Source organism: Melanotaenia boesemani, chromosome 2 (genome assembly GCF_017639745.1).
Source record: "Melanotaenia boesemani isolate fMelBoe1 chromosome 2, fMelBoe1.pri, whole genome shotgun sequence".
Lineage (NCBI taxonomy): Eukaryota > Metazoa > Chordata > Actinopteri > Atheriniformes > Melanotaeniidae > Melanotaenia > Melanotaenia boesemani.
Genome location: NC_055683.1, coordinates 39,998,664 through 40,024,024, shown reverse-complemented (window position 1 = coordinate 40,024,024; position 25,361 = coordinate 39,998,664). Strand labels below are relative to the sequence as shown.

The 25,361-nt window shown below is 44.7% G+C and overlaps 1 protein-coding gene across 1 annotated transcript in view; it reads right to left on the bottom strand.

The window, feature by feature from the left end:
- rapgefl1 (Rap guanine nucleotide exchange factor (GEF)-like 1) overlaps nt 1–25,055 on the bottom strand; it is a 39,264-nt gene extending 14,209 nt beyond the window's left edge. Inside the window, exons 1-4 of the mRNA XM_042003511.1 lie at nt 24,160–25,055; nt 21,951–22,231; nt 5,236–5,314; nt 1,862–2,066 (exon numbers count right to left, since the gene is read on the bottom strand). Coding sequence (XP_041859445.1) covers nt 1,862–2,066; nt 5,236–5,314; nt 21,951–22,231; nt 24,160–24,362 — 768 coding nt within the window. The 5' untranslated portion in view covers nt 24,363–25,055. The remainder of the gene's footprint in view (nt 1–1,861; nt 2,067–5,235; nt 5,315–21,950; nt 22,232–24,159) is intronic.
- Nucleotides 25,056–25,361: the final 306 nt, after the last annotated feature.

Genomic DNA, 25,361 nt, shown 5'->3' with positions numbered 1-25,361 from the left:
GTGTAGTTGCGGTGTGTATTGTGTGTAGTTGCGGTGTGTATTGTGTGTAGTTGCGGTGTGTATTGTGTGTAGTTGCGGTGTGTATAGTGTGTAGTTGCAGTGTGTATAATGTGTAGTTGCAGAGTGTGTTATGTGTGTAGTTGCAGTGTGTATTGTGTGTAGTTGCGGTGTGTATTGTGTGTAGTTGCGGTGTGTATAGTGTGTAGTTGCAGTGTGTATAATGTGTAGTTGCGGTGTGTATTGTGTGTAGTTGCGGTGTGTATTATGTGTGTAGTTGCGGTGTGTATTATGTGTGTAGTTGCGGTGTGTACTACGCATGCAGCTGCGGTGTGTATTGTGTGTAGTTGCAGTGTGTATTATGTGTGTAGTTGTAGTGTGTATTATGTGTGTAGTTGTAGTGTGTATAATGTGTAGTTGCAGAAGTGTTATGTGTGTAGTTGCAGTGTGTATTATGTGTAGTTGCAGTGTGTATTATGTGTGTAGTTGCAGTGTGTATTATGTGTGTAGTTGCAGTGTGTATTATGTGTGTAGTTGCGGTGTGTATTATGTGTGTAGTTGCAGTGTGTATTATGTGTGTAGTTGCGGTGTGTATCATGTGTGTAGTTGTGGTGTGTATTATGTGTGTAGTTGCGGTGTGTATTATGTGTGTAGTTGCAGTGTGTATTATGTGTGTAGTTGCGGTGTGTATTGTGTGTAGTTGCGGTGTGTATTGTGTGTAGTTGCGGTGTGTATAGTGTGTAGTTGCAGTGTGTATAATGTGTAGTTGCAGAGTGTGTTATGTGTGTAGTTGCAGTGTGTATTGTGTGTAGTTGCAGTGTGTATTGTGTGTAGTTGCGGTGTGTATAGTGTGTAGTTGCAGTGTGTATAATGTGTAGTTGCGGTGTGTATTGTGTGTAGTTGCGGTGTGTATTATGTGTGTAGTTGCGGTGTGTATTATGTGTGTAGTTGCGGTGTGTACTATGCATGCAGCTGCGGTGTGTATTGTGTGTAGTTGCAGTGTGTATTTTGTGTGTAGCTGCGGTGTGTATTATGTGTGTAGTTGCGGTGTGTATTATGTGTGTAGTTGCAGTGTGTATTTTGTGTGTAGCTGTGGTGTGTATTATGTGTGTAGTTGTAGTGTGTATAATGTGTAGTTGCAGAAGTGTTATGTGTGTAGTTGCGGTGTGTATTATGTGTAGTTGCGGTGTGTATTATGTGTGTAGTTGCAGTGTGTATTATGTGTGTAGTTGCGGTGTGTATTATGTGTGTAGTTGCGGTGTGTATTATGTGTGTAGTTGCAGTGTGTATTATGTGTGTAGTTGCGGTGTGTATCATGTGTGTAGTTGCGGTGTGTATTATGTGTGTAGTTGCAGTGTGTATTATGTGTGTAGTTGCAGTGTGTATTATGTGTGTAGTTGCGGTGTGTATCATATGTAGTTGCAGTGTGTATTTTGTGTGTAGCTGTGGTGTGTATTATGTGTGTAGTTGTAGTGTGTATAATGTGTAGTTGCAGAGTGTGTTATGTGTGTAGTTTCTGTGTGTATTGTGTGTAGTTGCAGTGTGTATTTTGTGTGTAGCTGCGGTGTGTATTATGTGTGTAGTTGCAGTGTGTATAATGTGTAGTTGCAGAGTGTGTTATGTGTGTAGCTGCGGTGTGTATTGTGTGTAGTTGCGGTGTGTATAGTGTGTAGTTGCAGTGTGTATAATGTGTAGTTGCAGAGTCTTTAATGTATGTAGTTGCGGTGTGTATTGTGTGTAGTTGCAGTGTGTATTATGTGTATAGTTACAGTGTGTATTATGTGTGCAGCTGCGGTGTGTATTGTGTGTGGTTGCGGTGTGTATTGTGTGTGGTTGCGGTGTGTATTTTGTGTACATGTGTTACCTTGGGGAAGCTGTTGCTGCGTTCTCCCTCCTCCTGCAGCAGTTCTCTGTAGGTGTCCAGGTACCTGAACGCCACATTCAGCACGGCCTGCTTCCTCTCTGCTGCACTCATCTCGGCCTCCATCTCTCCATCCCTCTCTCCTCCTCTTCTCGTCTCCCCCTCTGCCTCCCTCTGCCTCCCTCCCCCCTCTCCATCCAGAGAGAATCTGGAAAAAGTCGCGTTAAAGAGGAAACCTTTTTGTTTGTGCTGTTTTCGGCTTCAACCTGTAACCATGGCATCAGTAAAAATCCTCATTTACCTTCGGTTAACTGAGGAGATGATGTCATCTTTACGGTAAACAAACAAACAAAGCATCTGCAGTAAAATGTGAGAGCAGTTTGGGGCTCTGAGACGCCGCCATGATGACCCACATAAGACTACATACACACCAACACACACAGCTGCCTCAGTCTCTGGACTCTGATTGGCTCATGAATTTCCTTTTGTGTTTCGGTCGTCTCTTTGGGGAAGTCATGCAGAGTTTAGACTCCATGTCCCATGATGCATTTTAATCTCTAAAAAGGAAGCAGAATTCTCCTCCAGCAGCTCCTCTTTGCTCTGATTTCTGGGTCTTTGATCGTGACTCGCGGCTGCAGGACCGTCTGACGTCTCTGGTCCAGGTCCTGGTCAGTCCTCGGGTCCAGGTCCAGGTCCAGGTCTTGGTCTAGGTCCAGGTCCAGGTCAGTATTTGGGTCAGGTCCAGGTCTTGGTCTAGGTCCAGGTCCAGGTCAGTCCTCGGGTCCAGGTCCAGGTCCAAGTCCAGATCAGTCCTCGGGTCCAGGTCTTGGTCTAGATCCTGGTCCAGGTCAGTCCTCGGGTCCAGGTCCAGGTCTTGGTCTAGGTCCAGGTCAGTCTTCGGGTCTAGGTCCAGGTCTTGGTCTAGGTCCAGGTCCAGGTCAGTCCTCGGGTCCAGTTCCAGGTCCAAGTCCAGGTCCAGGTCAGTCCTCGGGTCTAGGTCCAGGTCCAGGTCAGTCCTCAGGTCCAGGTCCAGGTCAGTCCTCGGGTCCAGGTCCAGGTCCAAGTCCAGGTCAGTCCTCGGGCCTAGGTCCAGGTCCAGGTCAGTCCTCGGGTCCAGGTCAGTCCTCAGGTCCAGGTCCAGGTCAGTCCTCGGGTCCAGGTCCAGGTCTAAGTCCAGGTCCAGGTCACTCCTCGGGTCTAGGTCCAGGTCCAGGTCTTGGTCTAGGTCCAGGTCCAGGTCCAGGTCAGTCCTCGGGTCCAGGTCAGTCCTCAGGTCCAGGTCCAGATCAGTCCTCGGGTCCAGGTCAGTCCTCAGGTCCAGGTCCAGGTCAGTCCTCGGGTCCAGGTCAGTCCTCAGGTCCAGGTCCAGGTCAGTCCTTGGGTCCAGGTCAGTCCTCAGGTCCAGGTCCAGGTCAGTCCTCGGGTCCAGTTCTCCACATCTTCTGAAAACATTTGTTTCACAGCGATGTGTGAAAACAGCAGAGGAAGAGGAGGATTTCTCAGTCCGCCCACATCCCTCTCGCTCTACTTTCTCCTCTTCATCTCTCTGTGGGGGAGGACGACTTCCCTCATGTCAGCTGTGTGAAATTTGTTCCTGCTGCAGCTGATTTTAGTTCGTTCATTTGCAGCTCGCTTCCTTTGGAGAAAACAACCTTCTTCATCAACGAATGACTTTCAGTCCTCACATTTTAAATTTAGAACAATAAAATATTTCTTTTGGCTTCAGATGGCTTTGATTTCATGATGCTCCAAATGTTTTCTATTGGTGAGAGGTCCGTACTGCAGGCAGAATGAGCTTTGGTCCAGAGAAGACGGAAGAAGCTGGTTCTGGATCCTGTTCACATCTGGCTTCTTCTCTGCATGATAGAGCTTTAACCTGCATTAGTGGGTTTCAGGGTGAACTGTGTTCACAGACAGTGGTTTCTGGAAGTCTTCCTGAGTCCATGCAGTGGTTTCCAGTAGAGAATCATGTCTGCTTTTAATGCAGAAGATCACCAGCATCCAGCCTTGTCCCATGCACACAGAGATTCCTCCTGATTCTCTGAATCTTCTGATGATGTTCTACACTGTAGATGGAGGATCTTCAAAGTCTGAGAAACATTTTTCTGAAATTGTTCCAGTTTTAGATTCAGTTTGTCTCAGATTGGTGAAGCTCTGTCCATCTTTCCATCTGAGAGACTCTGCCTCTCTGAAATGCTCCTTTTATACCAGTCATGTTACTGACCTGTTGCCAGGTAACCGGATTAGTTGTCAAATGCTCCTCCAGGTGTTTCTGGTTTGTACCAGGTACTTTTCCAGCCTTTTGTTGCTCCTGTTCCAAGTTTTTCCATCAGATTCACTATCAGCTCATATTTTCATCTCATGGTGAAACGTCTGCGTTTCATCCTCTGACATGTTTTTATCTTTTACTTGGAATAACATACGAGTTGATGAGCTTCTGCTTTATTTATGTTTTGCACAGTTTACAGACTCGCCGCTTCTCCTCCACATCGAGAGGAGCCAGATGAGGTGGCTCGGGCATCTGGTCAGGATGCCTCCTGGACGCCTCCCTGGTGAGGTGTTCCAGGCACGTCCCATCGGAAAGAGGCACCGGGGCAGACCCAGGACACGCTGGACAGACTACATCTCTCGGCTGGCCTGGGAACGCCTCGGGATCCCTCTGGATGGGCTGGTGAATGTGGCCGGGGAGAGGGAAGTCTGGGTTTCCCTGCTTAGGCAGCTGCCCCCGCGACCCGACTCCGGATAAGCGGAAGAAAATGGATGGATGGACAGTTTACAGACTTTTTTTAAATTAGGGTTGTAATTGTTAAATTACTTTGCTGTGCCAATTCTGTATAGAAGAAAAATATAATTGAGCAGTTTTCATCTGTTCAAATGTCCCACATTGTCTCGGTGGAATAGCGGGACGAGGACGCCTTGATCATCAAAAAAAAAAGGGCACATTAAACCTGCAAAACACAGGTTTGACCAGGGGTGGGAAATAATAAAGGGCCGAGTCCAACAGTTTGTCCTGATGTTCCTTAACATTAAAATCTTATTTTTATGGGCTTTTCACCCACAGATCAGAGTTTTGGTTTCTTAACTTTTGTTTCAGACATACGGGGAGGGTGGGGCAACGAGAAGTGTCAGCCTGCAGGCAAAGACCAGGGCAAACCAACCCACAAGTCTAGAACAAACCAACAAACCTAATCCAGATCACGAACATGTAACACAAACACATGCATGTTAGAGTGCACGAATGAGAGCGTGCATGTAAGTGGACACACACACACACACACACACACACACACACACACACACACACACACACACACACACACACACACACACACACACACACAGCATGGCGCTGTGGGTGATCACTGAAGGAAGGATACTGCTGCAGCAGGACTTGCTGGAGCCTGTCGGCCGTCAGGAAGATGGGATGTGTCAACATGAAGTCATCCAGCAGAGTTTCTGCACAGATACACAAACACACAGAGGTTAGATGTACAGACTGCGCCTGAATGCACCATCCACACCCTGAACCTACAGCCTGAAACCAGAGGACTCCACCTGAGGTGTGGTTTACACAAACCCACCAGATTTAGAGGTTAAAGAAGACATGAAACATGACATGAGGAAACACATGAAACTGAGTCTGAAGCTTTTAGAAAAGATGAACGTCACTTAAAAATAACCTGGGAAACTGAGGGAGATTTTAAGACTCCAAAAGACTAAAATGAAATCTCATTTGCAGATTAAATGTGGAGCTTTTTGCATTTCAGCAGAGATAAATCCGGGGCTGATTACACGTTGAAAGAAGCAGCCATGAAGGCGCTGCTGCAGACCACCGCTCGGCCCAAACCTGTGGTCACATTTACTAAAATATGCTGCTGCTTGTGAGAGAGAGGCATGCTGCAGTGGGTGTGTCCTGTCGGGGTCCGCCTCTCTGCAGGCGGTTACCATAGAGACACCACACTGGTGACAGAGAGAGGCTGAGGAGGGAAATGTGAGAAAAGAGGAGGAAAAGCTGGAGAGACCGAAGGAAGAGGTGTGTGTCAGTAATAACAGGATCAGACTGACATCACTGATCAGAGATCAATACATTGGTTGCATCTGCGGGTGACTGCAGGACAGAGGTGAGGGGAAGTCCTGGGGGGATGGAAAGCTGGTGAGTAAATCCATGTGGTACGTCTGATTCAAGGATGATTTGTCATAAATTCAGCCTGCACATTTATTCACAATCACTTCCTGTCCTTTCTGAAACCAGCTTCCAGTTTGTCTTCACCTCATCTACCACTCAGACCCGACTTCTCCGGTCCAGTTCAGAACCGCTTTGAAGCCTACTCGAAAAACAGGGACTACTTAACTACACATCTACACATGGAGTCCCCCAATGCTCCACTTTGGGCCCCCTGTTGTTCAGCTTTCACCCAGAGAGCCCTGGGAAACCTGAAGTCTGATTTAAACCTGAAGTCTAATTTAAACCTGAAGTCTGATTTAAACCTGAAGTCTAATTTAAACCTGAAGTCTGATTCAAACCTTAAATCTGGTTTAAACCTGAAGTCTGGTTCAAACCTGAAGTCTGATTTAAACCTGAAGTCTGGTTCAAACCTGAAGTCTGATTTAAACCTGAAGTCTGATTCAAACCTGAAGTCTGGTTTAAACCTGAAGTCTGGTTTAAATGTGAAGTCTGATTTAAACCTGAAGTCTGATTTAAACTTGAAGTCTGATTCAAACCTGAAGTGTGATTCAAACCTGAAGTCTGACTCAAACCTGAAGTCTGATTCAAACCTGAAGTCTGATTTAAACCTGAAGTCTGATTCAAACCTGAAGTCTGATTTAAACCTGGAGTCTGATTTAAACCTGAAGTCTGATTCAAACCTGAAGTCTGGTTCAAACCTGAAGTCTGGTTTAAATGTGAAGTCTGATTCAAACCTGAAGTCTGGTTTAAACCTGAAGTCTGATTTAAACCTGAAGTCTGATTCAAACCTGAAGTCTGATTTAAACCTAAAGTCTGGTTTAAACCTGAAGTCTGATTCAAACCTGAAGTCTGATTCAAACCTGAAGTCTGATTTAAACCTGAAGTCTGATTTAAACCTGAAGTCTGATTCAAACCTGAAGTCTGGTTCAAACCTGAAGTCTGGTTTAAATGTGAAGTCTGGTTCAAACCTGAAGTCTGATTTAAACCTAAAGTCTGGTTTAAACCTGAAGTCTGATTCAAACCTGAAGTCTGATTCAAACCTGAAAGTCTGATTCAAACCTGAAGTCTGGTTCAAACCTGAAGTCTGATTCAAACCTGAAGTCTGATTTAAACCTGAAGTCTGATTTAAACCTGAAGTCTGATTTAAACCTGAAGTCTGGTTCAAACCTGAAGTCTGATTTAAACCTGAAGTCTGGTTTAAACCTGTAGCCTGATTTAAACCTGAAGTCTAATTTAAACCTGAAGTCTGATTTAAACCTGAAGTCTGGTTCAAACCTGAAGTCTGATTTAAACCTGAAGTCTAATTTAAACCTGAAATCTGATTTAAACCTGAAGTCTGGTTCAAACCTGAAGTCTGGTTTAAACCTGAAGTCTGATTCAAACCTGAAGTCTGGTTTAAACCTGAAGTCTGGTTTAAACCTGAAGTCTGGTTTAAATGTGAAGTCTGGTTTAAACCTGAAGTCTGATTTAAACCTGAAGTCTGGTTTAAACCTGAAGTCTGATTCAAACCTGAAGTCTGGATTAACCCTGAAGTCTGATTCAAACCTGAAGTCTGGTTTAAACCTGAAGTCTGGTTCAAACCTCAAGTCTGGTTTAAACCTGAAGTCTGATTCAAACCTGAAGTCAGGTTTAAACCTGAAGTCTGATTCAAACCTGAAGTCTGGTTTAAATGTGAAGTCTGATTTAAACCTAAAGTCTGATTTACACCTGAAGTCTGGTTCAAACCTGAAGTCTGATTTAAACCTGAAGTCTGATTCAAACCTGAAGTCTGATTTAAACCTGAAGTCTGGTTTAAACCTGAAGTCTGGTTTAAATGTGAAGTCTGATTTAAACCTGAAGTCTGATTTAAACTTGAAGTCTGATTCAAACCTGAAGTGTGATTCAAACCTGAAGTCTGATTCAAACCTGAAGTCTGATTCAAACCTGAAGTCTGATTTAAACCTGAAGTCTGATTCAAACCTGAAGTCTGATTTAAACCTGAAGTCTGATTTAAACCTGAAGTCTGATTCAAACCTGAAGTCTGGTTCAAACCTGAAGTCTGGTTTAAACCTGAAGTCTGATTCAAACCTGAAGTCTGATTTAAACCTGAAGTCTGATTCAAACCTGAAGTCTGATTCAAACCTGAAGTCTGATTCAAACCTGAAGCCTGGTTCAAACCTGAAGTCTGGTTTAAATGTGAAGTCTGATTCAAACCTGAAGTCTGGTTTAAACCTGAAGTCTGATTTAAACCTGAAGTCTGATTCAAACCTGAAGTCTGATTTAAACCTAAAGTCTGGTTTAAACCTGAAGTCTGATTCAAACCTGAAGTCTGATTCAAACCTGAAGTCTGATTTAAACCTGAAGTCTGATTTAAACCTGAAGTCTGATTCAAACCTGAAGTCTGGTTCAAACTGAAGTCTGGTTTAAATGTGAAGTCTGGTTTCAAACCTGAAGTCTGGTTATAAACCTGAAGTTCTGATTTAAACCTGAAGTCTGATTCAAACCTGAAGTCTGGTTTAAACCTAAAGTCTGGTTTAAACCTGAAGTCTGATTCAAACCTGAAGTCTGATTCAAACCTGAAAGTCTGATTCAAACCTGAAGTCTGGTTCAAACCTGAAGTCTGATTCAAACCTGAAGTCTGGTTCAAACCTGAAGTCTGATTTAAACCTGAAGTCTGGTTTAAACCTGAAGTCTGATTTAAACCTGAAGTCTGGTTCAAACCTGAAGTCTGATTTAAACCTGAAGTCTGGTTTAAACCTGTAGTCTGATTTAAACCTGAAGTCTAATTTAAACCTGAAGTCTGATTTAAACCTGAAGTCTGGTTCAAACCTGAAGTCTGATTTAAACCTGAAGTCTAATTTAAACCTGAAATCTGATTTAAACCTGAAGTCTGGTTCAAACCTGAAGTCTGGTTTAAACCTGAAGTCTGATTCAAACCTGAAGTCTGGTTTAAACCTGAAGTCTGGTTTAAACATGAAGTCTGGTTTAAATGTGAAGTCTGGTTTAAACCTGAAGTCTGATTTAAACCTGAAGTCTGATTTAAACCTGAAGTCTGGTTTAACCCTGAAGTCTGATTCAAACCTGAAGTCTGGTTTAAACCTGAAGTCTGGTTCAAACCTCAAGTCTGGTTTAAACCTGAAGTCTGATTTAAACCTAAAGTCTGGTTTAAACCTGAAGTCTGATTCAAACCTGAAGTCTGATTCAAACCTGAAAGTCTGATTCAAACCTGAAGTCTGGTTCAAACCTGAAGTCTGATTCAAACCTGAAGTCTGGTTCAAACCTGAAGTCTGATTTAAACCTGAAGTCTGGTTTAAACCTGAAGTCTGATTTAAACCTGAAGTCTGGTTCAAACCTGAAGTCTGATTTAAACCTGAAGTCTGGTTTAAACCTGTAGTCTGATTTAAACCTGAAGTCTAATTTAAACCTGAAGTCTGATTTAAACCTGAAGTCTGGTTCAAACCTGAAGTCTGATTTAACCTGAAGTCTAATTTAAACCTGAAATCTGATTTTAAACCTGAAGTCTGATTCAATCCTGAAGTCTGGTTTAAACCTGAAGTCTGATTCAAACCTGAAGTCTGGTTTAAACCTGAAGTCTGGTTTAAAACCTGAAGTCTGGTTTAATGTGAAGTCTGGTTTAACCTGAAGTCTGATTTAACCGAAGTCTGGTTTTAAACCTGAAAGTCTGGTTTAACCCTGAAGTCTGATTCAAACCTGAAGTCTGGTTTAAACCTGAAGTCTGGTTCAAACCTCAAGTCTGGTTTAAACCTGAAGTCTGAATTTAAACCTGAAGTCTGGTTTAAACCTGAAGTCTGTATTTAACCTGAAGGTCTGATTCAAACCTGAAATCTGGTTCAAAACCTGAAGTCTGTTTAAACCTGAAGTCTGATTCAAACCTGAAGTCTGGTTTAAACCTGAAGTCTGATTTAAACCTGAAGTCTGATTCAAACCTGAAGTCTGATTTAAACCTGAAGTCTGGTTTAAACCTGAAGTCTGGTTTAAATGTGAAGTCTGGTTCAAACCTGAAGTCTGGTTTAAACCTGAAGTCTGATTCAAACCTGAAGTCTGGTTTAAACCTGAAGTCTGATTCAAACCTGAAGTCTAGTTCAAACCTGAAGTCTGGTTTAAACCTGAAGTCTGATTTAAACCTAAAGTCTGATTTAAACCTGAAGTCTGAGTTCAAACCTGAAGTCTGATTCAAAACCTGAAAATCTGGTTCAAAACCTGAAGTCTGGTTTAAACCTGAAGTCTGATTTAAACCTGATATATCAGACATGAAAACTTCTTTTTTTATTTATTTTTGCCACTGGTTTTATTGAAGGTATTTCTTTATTTTACATATATTTCTTTTAGCTGTATATTGACAGATGATGATGATGATGATATAGTTCCCTTTGACGCGTGTATCATATTTAACTCTTGTTATGTTTCTATTCCATTTATTCTATTATTTTAGCTTTAATTCTTCTCTTTAATATTTCTCCCGCTTGCTGTTGGAATGTTTTATATAACACACTTTAAACTGTCCTGTTCATGATATAAGGAACAAATAAATCATCCTTAAATTTTCCCTCCTGATAAATCTTATAGCAGGTCTGGCTCGGTGACCCTGATCCATCCGTTAGTGCTGCTGGAGGCCGAAGCTGCTGGTGTTAAAGACTGAGCTTGAAATGGAGATCTTTGCTTTAATTTCTCTTGTTTAGACGACTGTAACGGCCTTTTTACTCGTCTAAATAAAGAGCTCAGCTGCCTTCAGGTTGTACAGAATGCATCTCAGACTCATGTTATCCTGGTTTTAGCCTTTCTCCACTGTTTACTGTTCAGTTTTGAATTAATTGTAAAACTCTGGTCCTTACTTTTTTCATTTTTTATTTTTCATTTTGACTTGTTTTTATCATTTTTAAATGCTTTTGTGGTTAATAATAAAAGCATGGAACTGATCAGTTATTAGCAATAAACAAACGGTTGAGGTTGCATTTTGAATCCTTCCTAAAACCAGTTACATGATCATTTATTATTCAACACAGCAGAGTGAAAATGCATTAAAGTCACACTGATTTACAGCCAAGATGCCGAGACCCGAGAAGGACAGAACGTGGGAGGAAGAGGAGGAGGAGGAGGAGAGAAAGCAGCCGAATCTAACAGAGATGGAGAAAAACTGCCACTGTGGGAAAGACTGACGGAGAGAGAAAACACCGAGTGAAGAATTATTTCCGTCTTCTGCAGAGAGGCAGCAGCTGATGGATAACTAGCATTTTACTGGTTTAACACTAGAACTGGTTTCACCTCTAACTTCCTGGATCAGTTCTATTACGTCTTCTGTAACAGATATTTATCAAACACCGGTTTTTCTTGAATATTAGAGACTAACTGTAACACTTTAAACTGCTCCCTTTAATTATAAAACCTATACAAAACACATCGAATCATTTTCAGAGTAGAGCTGCGCAATTAATCAGATTTTGATCGTGATCACGATTTTGGTGACCACAATTAAATAAACCTGATCAACAACGATATTTAAATTCAGAACGCGGCTCTGCTGCATCTCTGATCACACGTTCTCAACCAGCAGTCTGCCAACCACCAGGGGGCGAACGCGAGGCCGAGGCTTCGTTACGCTGCCTGAAGAACGAGGGCGCAGCCTTTTACAGTCGGCAGCTCGTTGTGTTGCCAACTTAGTGACTTTGTCGCTGTATTAGCGAGTTTTTAATCACCTCTAGCGACTTATTTAAAAAAAAGGGACTAGCGACAAATCCAGCGACTTTTTCTGGTGATAGTGGAGACGTTTGGAGACTGACGTAAAGAGCGTAGAGTTCACTCTTCGATGAGGAGGGGGTGTTGCAGACCCCTCGCTCAGAAGAGGCTTGTTCCTCAGCAGCTGCATTCAGAGCAGGAGGACGATCGGCCTCCGTTTCATGACCCAGGCTGAAAAACTTACAATAGCTGCTGCTGGATGATCCCGCGCTGGCTTACCGTCAGATATTAATGTCCTAGTAATGAAGAGTGTGGACTTTTAATATTTAAGAAGTTAAAAGTGTTTGTGACATGTTGCATTTAATAAAATTAAACTTAAAAACCAAATACTAACTGAAGAATTTTAATTTTATTCTTACTTTTTCTGTTCTAAAACAATTTTTTAACTTGTCTTTTCATCCCTCTCCGCGGTAGCATCCTTTACTATACTAGTGATGGGATGTTCGGCTCTTTTGGCTCCCGATTGGCTCTTAATTTAGCGTCTTTTGTGGCCCCATAATTTATATCAACTTCTCAAAAATTAACGGTAATGTATTTTTTTTGCCTTATTTATAATCTATTCTAATTTAAAGTTTAATTTTTCACTAAAACATGTTTATAAACAGTTTGTTAATAATTGGTGCATGCTTTTCTAAACACGGTGAATGATCGTGATTAATAATCATGATTACAATATTGATCAAAATAATCGTGATCATTATTTTGGTATAATTGTGCAGCCCAACTTCAAAGCAGCATCCAGACGTCCTCTTCAAGCAATAAAGCTTTAATGGACCAAATCAGACCAAGTTACTGAGCTTTCAGGTGTCCTGGAGGAACTGCAGGAACAGCAAACAGCTCAGTCTAACTGATTACTTATTAACCACATAAAGCGGGTTAATAAACCGCCTTTACAGGTGAAGACTTTCCAGGTGTCCCACGGCTCCCACCACGAGCATCACACGCTGCATGCAGGACATCGACACAAACTGCTGGGGCCGACACAACGCCAAAAACCAACAAACGAAAAGCACCAGCTACCAGCCGCTACAGCTAACATCAGCCGTACCGACTCCCCAGCACGCCTAACTTCCAGCCAATCAGAGACTTTAAACAGGACACGTCATCGATCACTGCTTTGATTAATATTCTGACGCGTTCAATAACACCTGTAAATGTCACTACTAACAGTACTGAACTGGATTCTGTAACCACGGTAACCATCTTAGCATGACAGTTCCATGTAATATGTCCAGGTCCTGTACAATATGAACCATGTAAACAATACAGAAACTAATATACTGATTTATTATTACAACATCGAGCAGTCCCACCCACCCTCCTGGTTTTACCTCCAACTCTGATTTCCAGACGCAGCTGGCAGACATGACACATTTTGTTTATTTAGGTCCATATTTAATGTTTGTTGTTTGTTTAACTCCTCGTCTCTCGGTTCCTGTGGTGGATTTTCATGATACTGCTGCTACTGGTTTTCAGCTACTGGAACTAGAGCACTGAGAGAACATTAAACTACGCCATCATCTGTGGACATTTTAGGCTAAATTTCCTTGAAATCCAGCCCGTCTTCTCCTCACAAATTTTAGAATTCAGTTTTTATTTTATCTGATAGCATATTTGGTGGTGAACAGAAAAAATAGCAAAAATGAACCCTGAATATCACCGAATGTATAATTATATTTATTAATAGCTGCAAAATTGAAAAAAGGGGGTGGGGCTAAGGGCACCAGATGGCTAGCGGCGTAGCAGCGGCCCTGCCGTAGACGGAGGAATGGAGCGGCTGGAGTTTGTTTCCCTGTGGAGAAGTTGGAAGCTTCCTGGATGCTCTGCAGCTGAAGCCTTTCATTTCATCTCTGTGTTTTCCTCCCACCTCCTCTGCTCTCGTTCTCTCTCCGCCTCCCACTCCTCGTCTCCAAATGTCTTTCTGAGAGCTGGTTGCTATGTGAACAAGCGCTAAAGAGCCTCTTATGAACCGAGAGGACACGGTACATGTATGTTCATAAAGACCCCTGCGACATCATCACATGCAGGAAGCTGAACGAGATCAACGTGTTTGATGAGGAGGAGGCGGAGGAGGAAGGAAAAGGTAAAAGCATCCAGAGAGGTGGGCCGAGCGTCTCTTCTTTTACTGAGAGAAGAAAGTCTTCCTCCCACACGTGGACCAGCCTTCTGCAGAGCTCAACATGAACTGGAACGAGGACTCGAACCTCGAGAGCATCTGAACAGTTTCTGTTTGGAGGCTGGCGACTTGGTAATGAGATTACAGCTGATTAGCGCTGCAGAGTTTCTCTTCTCTAAATGCTCGATGATCTCACACAGAAGATGAACGTTTAAAAACTCTGGATGCGGACAAACAAAGATTTTCAGGACTTTCAGAAAAATAGCTCGAGGTTTAAGTTGAAACGCTCCAATTATAAAAAAGCTTTTTGATGCTTTTACAGTAAAAATTATGCAGTAAAACAAAACTCATGAAGGTGTGGGGTCATCGTCCCGTGATGTGATCCCTGTGCATGCATCGATGCTAGCATATGATAAAGTGTACATCCAGCCTGCCGTCACACCTGTTCTGGGTTCATAGTCAGCGTCTCTTCCCTGCACAGAAAGACCTTCCTCCTCTCGATAACAGCTGGACACGGTCTGCCTCTCTGCTACTAGAGTATGCTTCTCTCTGAACTCATCAGGTTAAATGGCCTCCGTACATACTCGACACACCAGCTGCGTTTCCGTTACAGTCCATCCACAAATAAAACCCACCACGGTGTTATCCCACCTGACGACGGTTTAAGCACATTATTTCTCGTAAACATCTTCGTCCACGCGGAGACTCCGCTCTGAGGACGAAGGAGATTTCTATTCTATGTAAACTCTGCACTATCGCTGTGTTTTTAATATTTTCTATCGTCATCTGTAAAAGTTTTTTCTGTTTCCCTCCCGCGTCTACTCGTACCACGCCACCTTTACTTGAACTGAACTGGTCACATGACCCCTGCTTCACGTCTAAATGCGATAAAAGTGTTTAAATTACACTTTTGCGATATACTTCTATATCGACTGAAAAACCACCTCATGAGAGCGTAAAAACTTTTTAGCCATACCTGAGAGGCTTTTCCCAAACGTAGGTGTTTCCTTTACCAGTTTTTATTGCAATATTTAGGTTTAGGTTATTCTAGGAGCGAAGGAAACACAGCTGCTGTTCACTGGTTCACACTCATCTATAAAACACTTCATATCTGACGTGAGGGAAATTCCTGGATCGATGAGTCCAAATCAAAAACATAGTATTTGATCCTTTACAATAAATAGAGAAACACTAGCTGATGGCTAAACATGTCATCTGGTTTCACTTCTGTGAGTTTTAGGCAATAAACATCACCAGTGTAGTCCTCCTGTGTCACATGATCATGGCAGCCATCATGATTTCATGATGTCATGATGTCATGATTATGCTGGCTGTTAGTGATGATGAGGGTTTCAGTTTGACGTATTGTGACTGCATTACTGCAAGGTTACTGCTCATATATGTGCTATTATATTTACATTTACACACACACATATATATATATATAATAAAATTTAATTGGTTTTACTCATTTTGAAAATGTTTTAACAAATTTTTTGTTTACCTACCAGTATAATTTATTATTGTTTTTAACACCTTATTTTAAGTATTGATGTTTTTGAGTTTTATTTATATTTCATGTTGCCCTTACAATCAAGATATTTACTGTACAATCACTATTTTTAAAGGACAAAAGTAAAGTACCATAAACTAATGGTACCGTATCAACAGGAAAATCTTTGGTATCGCTATCTCACACATGTGCCTGTGGAAATACAAAGAAATATATATCAACCTATCCCGAACCGAACCAGACTGAACCGGACTAGACCGAACCAGACCAGAGCAGACCGAACCGAACCAGACCGGACCAGACCGAACCGGACCAGACCAAACTGAACCAGACCAGACCGAACCGAACCAGACTGAACCGGACCAGACCGAACCGAACCAGACTAGACCGAACCAGACCAGACCGAACCAAACCAAACCGGACCAGACCAAACTGAACCGGACTAGACCGAACCAGACCGAACCGGACCAGACCGAACCAGACCAGACCAGACCAAACTGAACCAGACCAGACCGAACCGAACCAGACCAAACCGAACCAGACTAGACCAAACCAGACCGGACCAAACAGGACCGGACCAGACTGAACTGACCCGGACCTGTTACAGAGGTTTTGAGTCCTTGTTTCTGTGCTGCCGGTACTGAAAGCAGCAGAGTGAGAATATTTGCAGTAGAAGTAAAATATTTATGGGATAATATATGAAAATATTTGGTGGCATGTCGTGCAGCCTGCGTTTAAGGTCGATGGTTTGAAAATATAGAAAAAGACAAAAAACATAATTGTGTTACGGAGCTTCTGGAAAAAAAAAAAACGGCACAAACTGATCTGAGTGGCTCAGAGACAGATCTTTGCTATTTTTACTGAATGTAACCTGAAAGAGTGTCAATGTTATCGAGCCAACAATGATCCTGCATCATGACACAGAAATAACCACGCAGCCGCCTCTCAGATCCACGACGCTTCAAAACCCGACAGCTAGGAGTTTAAATTGATGGTTCCTTCCTATTTTTACCCGTTTCTTCTCCACTGGACATTAAAACGTCTAAAAAGTATAATTACAACAGTAAAACGAGACTTAATCAGAGACTCAAAGCGCCAACGACCACAAACGCACAGATCCTGTTTTTTTTTTTCCTCACCGATGACTCACGGCCCAAACAACACACTCACACACACACACACACACACACGTTTGTCTCTCTGTCATTCTGGGGACCAAGTAGATGAAATGCATTACCAGGACACAATTCAGATTCTAGCCTGAACCAGGAAACCACATCTGAACCTTCAAACCTTTGAATCAGTAGTACACAGAAAGTCCCCACAAAGCCTTCAACATACATGATCCCCACAAAGGTAGAAGCAACGAGAAACGTCCCACAACAAAAGCAGCTCATTCAGTACAAAGAGCTGGTGTACATTCAGCTTCAGAGCGTGACATGGCCTCAGCTCAACACCTGCCCCAACACGCCGGTGTTTGTTACGCAAGCTGTTCCCGCTCCCATCTGATCAAGCTTTCAGGAAACTTATCGTCATTGTGCTTTTCCTGGGAAGCAAACAGACAACCTTGTTTTTCTGTTTGCACGGCGAGAAAAACTTTCACTTTGTTCCTCAGTCCCTAACTGACCCGAAACTTTACCTTAACCCAAATCTTCTAAGATGCAGAGCCCCATAAAACCTGTAGAACCCACAAGCCTTCCCAGTTTTTGGACCCCATTACCATTTAACCCTTAAAACTCCAACAGAACCCCCCGAGGGAGCTCTCTTCATCAACACCGTCTCAGGAGCGGTGGTGTGTAGCTCTGTGGGGTAAATGTGATGGATATTTAACCCTTTAGATGATCTACGGAAGTTTTTCCAGCATTTCTATCCGTCCAGGAGGTTTACAATCCAGCCACTAAATGTAGTTTTATTCAGGTAAATCCACAATGATCCATGATAACAGCATTATTTATCACATTTCACCATAAAAAACATCACCATCACTACTATGTTGCTAAGAGACCTCTATTTAGACCTGGACATGATGATGAAGCCACTTCCTGTCAGACTTTCCACCAATCAGAGAGCTTAGATTGACGGTAACGTCCAATCAGGAGCAGCCAAAGATCAACCAGTGAGCAGAAAGTTCTATGTGTGTGTGAAAAGAAGAAAATAATGCTCCTCTATGGCTGGAATAAAGCCAAGAAGACGTTTCTGATGCACGGTGGCGCCACAAAGCAGCTGAGCTGGAGTTGGTTTAGTGAGGATAGCAGGTAAATAGTAGCAGGAATAACTGGAAATGAGGAAAAAAGGTGGAAACAGTGGAAATAGTTTCTGTTGTGTGTTTGTTTCAATAAACAATATTTTTTCTCCTGAAAGCCAAGACTTGAGAGAACGATGAGATGAGAAAAGGTTTGGTCACTGTTGGTCTGTGTGTTATTTCTACAAAGTTCTGTTAGTAATAAATTCTGCTTTCTTCTTCTGGTCGACCTTAATGCTGCTAAATTTATTCATACATTAATTTTACATCATTTTACCTCCCAATCTGACAGAAACATCATGTCTGATGCTGGCTGGGATTAAAAGGCTCCTACAGGCTGGGTTAGATTAAAAGAAAACACTGATTTGGAGTTTTAAGTGTTAAAACAAGAATGCACACACAGAATTATTTGCTGGGAGAAAGATGTTCAGCTAGAGGTGAGGAAGCTGCAGCTGAAGCTGCTGCATCTGCGTGAGGATGAGCTGGCTTCACCTGCAGCAGCAATAAACCAGTTCTCCTGTGTTTCTGGCTTCCATGAAGGCTGCAGCTCCAGCAGCCAATCACAGGGCGTGACGTCACTAAAAAGGGGCGGGTCCGTGACACACAAATCATCAACTAAAACTTCAAAGCATGTGTGTGCACACACAGAATAACCAATCACTGCTCTGTGTGAAGCAAGACTGAACCTTGAACCAGGATTATGGACTTTTGCAGCTCAGTTTGCACCAAATATGTCAAACCCTCAGAAGTTTAAACGTAAACATGAGGTCTGAGAACCCGAACGTTCATCCTGCTGTCGTCTCCAGAAACTACATCTGCCTTCGCTGACGTGTGAGCCACATGGAATTTTTCTGCTGAGTCGTCAGTTGTCAGAGCGCTGCTGCAGGTGGTGTGCGGGACACTCCCGCCCCGGCCGCAGGTAAACCAGACAAGTGAGAATCCAGGGTAACGTTAAACCCCATCGCGGCCTCAAACTGTCCCGGACTGCCACAACAGGGAGTGCTGAGGGTGTGGCGGCGAGGACTGCAGCCATTCAGAGGCTGAGGAGACGAAAACACACGAAGAAGCAGTCGTCTCTGCTCTCTGCTCGGCTTCAGATCCACCTGATCGCATCAGGATCTCTAACCCCGCTCCTGGTTCTCTACCATAAACCAGCAGGTTTCTGGTCTTTGCAGGAACCCTGCTGGTTTCCAGGAACCGGTGTTAGGTCAGTAAACCCGGCTGTGTGGAGGACGGGTGTCTCGGGTCCTTCAGAATTAATTAACTCATCCTAACCCGACTCTTCTTCTGTAGGTCTCAGCACCAAGACCCGGTTCTTTAAATCCTCCTGGGAGGTTTACAAATCAGAGAACTGGTTTAGTGGTGCAGAATCTGGAACAACCTCTTTGGTACTGGTTCTGATTCAGTTCCTATATCAATCCAGTTTTGGTTTCTTCATGGCCTTAGAAGCAACTCCCAGCTGAAAAACTGGTTACAGATCAGAACCAGGTCTTTCCTTGTCCAGATCTAAGACTTTCTGACCTCCATCTTAAAAACCCAGAACCAGAGTCTAATCCAGGAGAAAAAATGAGGACTGGACCTGGACCTGAAGTCGGAGCAGCAGCAGAAGAAGAATCTGGAGCTTCTCCATGTTTGTAGTCCTTAAATATCCTTAAATGTGGACTGGACCTGGTGTCAGGACCCAGCTGAAGACCTGGATCAGATCTGGTGTCGGGACCCAGCTGAAGACCTGGATCAGATCTGGTGTCGGGACCCAGCTGAAGACCTGGATCAGATCTGGTGTCGAGACCCAGCTGAAGACCTGGATCAGGTCTGGTGTCAGGACCCAGCTGAAGACCTGGATCTGATCTGGTGTCGGGACCCGGCTGTAGACTCACTTCCTGAACTAAAACCTCACCTAAACCAGGACCAGGTGTGGGACGTGGTCTGTTAACATTAAAGATGATGAAGACTCCTCTGGTCGAGGTGAGGAAGAGTTATTGATCCGCATCAAGGGATCGATAAAACGGAGACGTCCTGGTTTCACGAGACGAAAAAAATTCAGATTTTCATTTTTATACTTTTTTTCTAAATAATTTGCAGATTTTTTTTTATTTGAAGAATAAAATTTTTAAATTTAAAATTCTGATTTTAAATGCTGGTTAACATAAAAAAACTAAGATTTATTTACTAATTCTAATTAAATGAATTAGGAAATAAAAATTTAATTAAGGGTTTATTATCGTTACATGGTTACAGGGCTGCACGGTGGTGTGGTGGTTGGCACCGCAGCCTCACAGCAAGAAGGTCGCTGGTTTCGAATCTCGCTGGGGGAGGTTCGAACCTTGAGGGCGGTGGCCTTTCTGTGTGGAGGTTTGCATGTTCTCCCCGTGTATGCGTGGGTTCTCTCCGGGTTCTCCGGCTTCCTCCCACCGTCCAAAGAGTTAGGTTGATTGGACACTCTAAATTCTCCGTAGGAGAGTGAGTGTGTGTGTGTGAATGGTTGTTCGTCTCTATGTGTTGTGTTAATTAATACGAACTAACGAGCAGTTTGGGGTCCTCGTGAAATCTGAACTCTTCACGATCAATTAAACAGCTGATCGACAGATTTGTTGCTTTAAGAGCCAAAAAAAAAAACAACGGAAATTTCAGCAGGAAAATTTTCATTTTCATTTAGAAAATATTTTGTTTCTATGTGAGAAATTTTCCAGAATATTTTATTCTACATGTTCAAATAAAGCAGAAAACCACTGAAGCTTTAAAACATGTATGACGGCAAGCAGCTGAACATTCCTGCAGGAAAACACACACACGCATGAACACACACTTCATGTGTGATAAGCAGCAGCGTCTCTGAGAGGACAGCGATGATAATGATGATGATGATGATGGGAGTTATGCAACGGCTGCAGCTGAGACTACAGTCTGTCACATCAGCCGGAAAATGAAACTCCTTCTGCAGGCCTGGACCTGGACTCTGAACCAGGATCTGGATCAGACGGCAGCTTTTCTGTCCCTAAAACCTGAAACGTCAACCGGAGTCTTCCTCGATGCAGCCGCGCCGGAAGAAGAGGAGGAAGGTTATGGCTACACTAAACACGATGCTGCTTCCATCTAAAGTTATTCTAATTCTTTCATCCACGTCTGTCTGGCTGCTCGTTTCTCAGATGTTTTATTTGGACCATCAGTCCAAAACTCAAACGTACGGAGTATTCAGAGCGTCTTTGAACGCAACAGTGAAATTTATCCACTTTAGTTCAAACGAACATTTATAACCAGATTCAGACTTTGTCCACATCCACCCACCTCTCCACCCATCATCCAACCATCCAACCCTCCATCCACCATCATCATCCATCCACCCACCCCTCCACCCATCATCCAACCATCCACCCACTCCTCCACCCATCATCCATCCATCCACCCACCCCTCCACCCATCATCCATCCATCCACCCACCCCTCCACCCATCACCCATCATCCATCCATCCACCCACCCCTCCATCCACCCATCCATCCATCCACCCACCCCTCCACCCATCATCCATCCATCCACCTACCCCTCCACCCATCATCCATCCATCCATCCATCCACCCACCCCTCCATCCACCTAACCCTCCACCCATCATCCATCCACCCACCCACTCCTCCACCCATCATCCATCCATCCATCCACCCACCCCTCCATCCACCTACCACTCCACCCATCATCCATCATCCATCCATCCACCCATCCATCCATCCACCCACTCCTCCACCCATCATCCATCCATCCACCTACCCCTCCACCCATCATCCATCCATCCACCCACCTCTCCATCCATCCACCCACCCCTCCACCCATCATCCATCCATCCACCCACCCCTCCACCCCTTTGACCCCTCCACCCACCCCTCCACCCATCATCCATCCATCCACCCCTCCACCCATCCATCCACCTACCCCTCCATCCACCCATCATCCATCCATCCATCCATCCACCCACCCTCCATCCACCTACCACTCCACCCATCACCCATCCATCCATCCACCCACCCCTCCATCCACCCATCCATCCATCCACCCACTCCACCCATCATCCATCCATCCACCTACCCCTCCACCCATCATCCATCCATCCACCCACCTCTCCTTCCATCCACCCACCCCTCCACCCAACATCCATCCACCCACCCACCAACCCCTCCACCCCTTTGACCCCTCCACCCATCCATCCACCTACCCCTCCATCCACCCATCATCCATCCATCCATCCACCCCTCCACCCATCATCCATCCATCCACCCATCCACTCACCCCTCCACCCATCCCTCCGTCCTACCTGCACAGTGTCCGTAGCGTCTTCCCGCTACGCTGTCCACCACAGCGAGCGTCAGGTTGTCGGGAGTGTCGGGATGAAGAGGCGTCCCTCCTCCTCCTCCAGTGTAGGTCTCTGTGATGAGGCTGGCTTCGGAGCTCTGCTCATCACTGGACAGAGATGGACTCCGAACATCACCTCCCCCAGAACCAGAACCAGAACCGGAGCTGTTGGCGCTGCTGGGCACCGACACCAAACCAGTTCCTGCAGCTGAAGGCCAGGAGGGGGGGTCCTCGCTGTCAGGGCTGGAGGGGGTCAGAATAAAGACTTTCTTTCACTCTGATCCACTTTATTTTTCTGTTTGATGAGATCAGGGCCGGTTTTTAAACATCCACAGCAGCCGCGCTGGTCTGGCTTAAAAACTGAAAACCGGAAAGAAAAATCTCTTTTTAAGGCAAAAGAAACTTTTAATGAGAAACATGTTAATGCGTCAACGTCGCAGCACAAACTGAACATGTGAATTTATCTGTTAACCCGGCCGTCGGCCTAAATCACTTCATTTCCTCTGAACGGCGGAAAAGATGTGAAAAGAATAAATAAAGTTGTATTATTTCACTCTGAGCTGTGAGATGTTTAATGTCTGGATGAAGCAGATGTTTGCATGGAGACACGTTGCAGCAGAAATCTGGTTCAACAACTCTACGAGAACAAGTTTATTTTCCCAAAAACTACATTTCTATCAGTATCTGCTGGCTTCACTGAATCTGAGCAGCAGTCAGTCGTATTCCCGCCATGAGAGGCAGGTAGAAGAAGAAGAGCTCCGCCTGGACCGGCCACTTAACCTGCCGAAGCAGCCGGTTGTCTTGAGACGGCTGCTATCTCCAACTTGACCACTAGATGGCGGTAACAGCAACACAGTGTTAAACCTCAGTTCGGACAGGTGACTCTGACTCAGCCACGTTATAATCTATGGCGATCTTTGGGTCAGACGTACACTTTGCTGTAAAAAGAAGAAAAATGTGTTCCGCTTCGTAGTGTTTGCTACAGTTTCTACGTATATCTTATTCCCCACCGTCACACTTTTCTACCTGCAGTGAAACGTTTAACAGCTGCATACAGTTCTGCTTTCAAACCGACAAACACAAAACTAAACACTTTATTTTCCACGACAAAAACTGATATAGATCGTTTACGGGTGCCTGAGAGGACCAGAGGGATCCGACCATCAAAATCTCAAAACTGCAGTTTCCCTCTTTCTTCTTTTTCTATATTTCACCAACTTTGCGCTTCAACTGTAATAAAGTTGCAGGATAAAACTTCTTAGTTTGGTGTAAAAACTTGAGTAATCTGTTGTGTTTATTTAAAAGACATTTATTAAGAAACAAACTTGTTCGTTTTGTCTCGTCAGAAGGAAATCTTTCGTTTTTAGGTGTCTTTACTGAGTCTATTCCTGTTTTCATATGTGCTTTATTGTCTTTTATGTCTCTGTTTGCCTCCTCTCTCTTACTTTTTGTAAAGCACCTTTTTATCTGTGAAATGTGCTTTTCCTTCATTTTCAGTTGGTTTCAGCTTCAGTATCAGACACAAGCAGCGTGTTATTAAACCTATTAAACCTGGATGAGAGCAGCTGGGTTTAGACTGGAAAATGAGTTACTGAGTACTTTGGACCCAAAGCTGCAGAACCGTCAGGAATTTCATCAACAAGTCTGTAAAAGCACGAGCAAACTTAAATCTACAAGACTGCGATCCGCAGTAAACAGTGTGAGGAGAAAAATCTGAGCTCAGCCTTGAAAACTTTAATCCATCTCACTTCATTCAGTTGTTATTATTATTATTATTATTATTAGAATAGAAATACTTTAATAATCCCTTTGGAAAGTCCTCAGTGAAATTATTATTATTATTATTGTTGTTAAATTAGGAAAATGAGATGAAATAATCCTTCAAACCAGAAGACTTCGGGAACCTCTGCAGCAGTGGGACCTGGTCTTCATCACCCTGAACAGAGAAACTGAATAAAGTTGAAATCTGTCGAATCTTTCGTGATTCAGCTGAATCCACGTGGACCAGCAGAGCTGATGAAGGCAGTCCAGGTAACACGCAGGTAACGTCTCAGGCGCGACTAGAACCAGACCCGACCCTGGATGGTGCACCTCGCGCTTCTGTCTGTCTGATGAGGCCGTTCTCCGTCTTTCAGGTTTTCACACACTCCACACACGCGCACGCGTCTCACCTGAATACCTCCCGAGCGTGTCCGCTCTCCGGTGACGTCTCCCTGAAGAAAGGTACGACCCGGGACAGACTGGCCCTCCGGCGGGACGCCCCGGTCCCCCCGCTGGTCTTGTCCGCCACCCCGCCGACGAAGCCCCCGGCCCGGGTCAGCGCCGTGGTCTGCTTCTTCAGGAACTTCTCCAGCGGTTTCATCCCCGCCGGCATGGTGGGACGCTGGGTGGTGGTGGTGAGGGGGGCAGAGACGCTGGTGCACTGGTGGGTGGAGGCGATGGCTCTACTGGCGGTGCTGGAGGCAGCGGCTCCTACATCATACAGCCCCCGCAGGTCGGGGCGGGCAGGTGCGTGCAGGTGTGAGCGGACCCTCCGAGGCTCTCCGGGCTGCTCTGGAAGCTCTGACCCATCTGTGAAGGTGGAGGTGGGCGGTGCAGAGTCCTTCTCAGTCCTCGGTTTTCAGCTCGCCGCGACACCAAAAATCTCCCACAAACCCGCTTGGAGTGTCGGCCGCAGATCGCCCTCCTCCCCCCGCTGCGTAAACACGGAGCTCCGGCACCGAGCGCACGCTGCGTGGGCGGAAAACCCGAACCCCAAAGCGGCTCTTCGTGTCCGGCTCTGCCGCCGTGAGATGACCGTGTGCGCGCTAACCAGCCGCGGCTGCCGCTCCGCGAGCTCCCGGCGGATGATCGACGGGTTGCTCGCGCACCTGGACGAGGAAAAGCCGCGCGGCCCGCCGCGTTAAGGTGCAGTGGGTTTTCTGGGGCGCAGTGGCAGCAGGAAAGGCGCGCGGTGGTTGGGAGGTTTTCAGGTCAGGTACTGCAGAGATCCGACGGTCCGTCCGCCTCGCGGTCCCTCCGGATCACCAGAATACCGCCGAGCGCTCTCCGCCCTCCCTCTCTGCTAATTTAGAGGGATGAGAAGTGACAGCGCGTGCACGCTCTCCCCCGCCCTCCCCGTGCGGATCTGCTGCAGTTGCGCACTCCCGCGCCACGGACAGGACGGGAGCGCGCACACATTTATTTGCAGTGGTGTAAAATTGATGGAAATGGAAATATCCCTGACGACAGCGAATATTCATGAGCGAACTCAAACACCGCGAGATTTCAGACCTGCGATCCCTTCATCTAAGATTTAAAGCAAAAACCTGCTCATCAGTGCACAGAGGAGCGTGCACGCGCACAAACACATTTCTAAGATGAAAATACTGAA